This window comes from Quercus lobata, chromosome 5, assembly GCF_001633185.2.
Source record: "Quercus lobata isolate SW786 chromosome 5, ValleyOak3.0 Primary Assembly, whole genome shotgun sequence".
Classification (NCBI taxonomy): Eukaryota; Viridiplantae; Streptophyta; class Magnoliopsida; order Fagales; family Fagaceae; genus Quercus; species Quercus lobata.
In genome coordinates this window covers 58,620,050-58,622,582 of record NC_044908.1, presented here as the reverse complement: position 1 = coordinate 58,622,582, position 2,533 = coordinate 58,620,050, and the positions used below count along the sequence as shown (strand labels likewise).

The following is a 2,533-nucleotide window of genomic DNA, read 5'->3' as shown; positions in this document are numbered from 1 at the left end:
ATGCCATCCAACCAATCATGATCCTTCAACTTAAAGTTGTCAAATGTGACCATATTAGGGGCTCAAATCCGTCTATATGTCATGAAGTCAAAATAGCGTGCAAGCTTTATTACATTCAATCAAATGGAGATTGAACTGAGTTCTCCATATAAAGGAGACAAACGACATTATTGAACTATAAAGCTCCTTGCATATGCAAGCTTATGGAAAACAAATACTTTTGGAAAGCATGGTTTATATTTTTGTTTGGGATTGATAGAGTTTGGAAGCAAGGCGTGGAGTGAGAAGAACTTCAAGGGGAGTTGCCTTAGGTAAGGTAATGCCCAACCCTTCCGTCATGTCTACCAGCATATTTGATGGTGTCATGAACTCAAATCCCTGAAGCAAGCGAGCTAGTGCCAAGTAAGATACTTGCAATGCAAATGTGTAACCTGGACAGGCTCGTCTCCCAGACCCAAATGGTATGAACTCAAAATGTTGACCTGAAGCATCTATACTTGCATGGCTTGTGAGGAACCTCTCTGGTAGAAACTTTTCTGGGTCCTCCCAAATTCTTGGATCTCGGTGCAACTTCCACACATTAACAAGCAAACGAGTACCCTTTGGAACGTAATAGCCACAAACATGACAATCCTCCATGGCCTCATGTGGAACTGATAGGGGGCTTGGTGGGTACAAGCGCAATGTTTCCTTCACTATGGCTTGGAGGTAAACTAGATCTTTGATATCATGGTCGTCCACCCACCTGTCTCTACCAACCTTGAGATTGAGCTCTTCCTGAGCTTGCTTCAAAGCGTGCTTGTTATTCAATAATATGGACAGGAGCCATGTCAAGTTTAGAGATGTAGTGTCAGAGCCAGCCAAGATGAGATTCTACAACATGAAATTGAGGCCACACTTAATTAGAATTGCACTGGTTATTAGTTATTATACACGGAGTATGTAACAAAATTTTTCCCTTATTAGAAAGCAATGTTTCTTTATAGGGTATAATATTCTTTGTAAATAAAAGAAAGTACTATCATTATATGATAAATTAGAATGAACATGGGTCAAAGTCACTAAATATATATACCCAATTGATTTTAGGTGTAGAAAGGGTTCAACTTATATCTCTTATTCGACAAAGTAAAAAAATTTATCAATTGAGCCGACTGTAACAAAAAAAACAAAATAAAAACATGGTTGATTAATTAAGTAGTGCGATAAATGACTATAACTTACCATTGCTGTTGCTTTTATAATGGTTTCACGTGTATGGCCAAATGCATCATCCTCAATTTCGGATAACATGACATCGATGAAGTCCAGCTTGTCGGTTGGTTCACTACCCTTCAGCCTTCTCATACTATGTTCTTCAACCCAACTTCCTGCTACAGAGTCCAATTCCCTTGCAATACGCTTCATAGATTTTACTTGGCCCAGCAAATCAAAACATCCTAGAAATGGAATCAGATCCGAAATGATAGGGACACCAGCTGCGTACATGAAGGCTTTAATATTTTTCCCAATACGTTGTGCCTCTCCATCATTTCCATGATTGAAGCTATCAAAATATCTCTTCCCTGCAATCATTTTAGTAATAATATTAAAGGTTAGGCGCTCAACCCACTCACTAATCACCACGTTGGCTTGGTTGCCCTCGTTGCTCTTGCAGAGAGTGTACAAATCTTTAATCACAGTTTCCACCTCGAATACTTGCACATTCTTTAGTGTTTCAAGCCGACGACTAGAGAGGAGTTCTAGCTTGGTTAGCTTTCGCATCATGTGCCAATATTTTCCATAACTGGAAAAACCAAATACTGCATAGTTGTAGCCAAGGTGCTTTCCTTGGCTAGACATTGGACGTGTAGCAAAAGCCTTGTCATTTGTAGTGAAGCACTCCTTGACTGCCTCATGACTGCTAATCACAAGTGCAGGTTTCATGCCAAGTCTGATCATGAAGATGGGACCATCTTTATCAGCCATAGCACCTAAGGTTCGTGCAATTGGGTTTTGGCCGCGTAGTTTATGAAGGTGACCTATGATTGGCAAGGCACCTAATGGCTCTGGAGCCAACATACCCTTAATTTTGTGACTACCAATTCTCACCCTCCATTGATTGTACAATAGAGCCAATACAAAAAACCCTGCAATTGCAAGTAGATGGGAAGTAATTTCCATGATGTCCTCAAACTTGAGGGAATGGAGAATACTATGAACTTTTCACCCACAACTTGGTAGTATTTTATAACGGTGAGAAAAAAATCACTGGCTGATTTTTGTCACTCACGTTGCTTGACTGGTCATAGTTGTAGACCTTTCCTTTTTTGCTGAAAGTCATAGTTGTGGACTTGTTCGGCGCTCAACTGTCATGGCAGGAGATTTGTATTCGTCAAAGTCATAATTTTTTTTTTTTGCTGAAAGCTGTAGTTGTAGACTTGCACTGCCTCTCAACTGTCATGGTGTTGAGTTTCTTGATTTGGGTTCTCATCCTATTTAATTATGTTAAATATATTAACAAGGCACTATACCATGTTATAATATTCTTTTT

The 2,533-nt window shown here is 39.5% G+C and overlaps 1 protein-coding gene across 1 annotated transcript; it reads right to left on the bottom strand.

Annotated features, from left to right (window-relative positions):
* Positions 1-234: 234 nt before the first annotated feature.
* Positions 235-2,244, bottom strand: LOC115990785 (cytochrome P450 CYP82D47-like). Its single transcript, XM_031114576.1, has 2 exons — positions 1,225-2,244; positions 235-873 (listed from the first exon to the last, which is right to left on the bottom strand). Exons 1-2 carry the CDS (start codon positions 2,161-2,163, stop codon positions 235-237), a joined length of 1,578 nt encoding a protein of 525 aa, XP_030970436.1. The 5' UTR covers positions 2,164-2,244.
* Between the last annotated feature and the right edge of the window lie 289 nt (positions 2,245-2,533).

Excerpts from the sequence above, each read along its gene's own strand:
- LOC115990785 (XM_031114576.1), bottom strand. The coding sequence starts at position 2,163 with ATGGAAATTACTTCCCATCTACTTGCAATTGCAGGGTTTTTTGTATTG. Across the intron at positions 874-1,224 it reads TTATAAAAGCAACAGCAATG|AATCTCATCTTGGCTGGCTC; the intron begins GTAAGTTATAGT and ends TTCATGTTGTAG.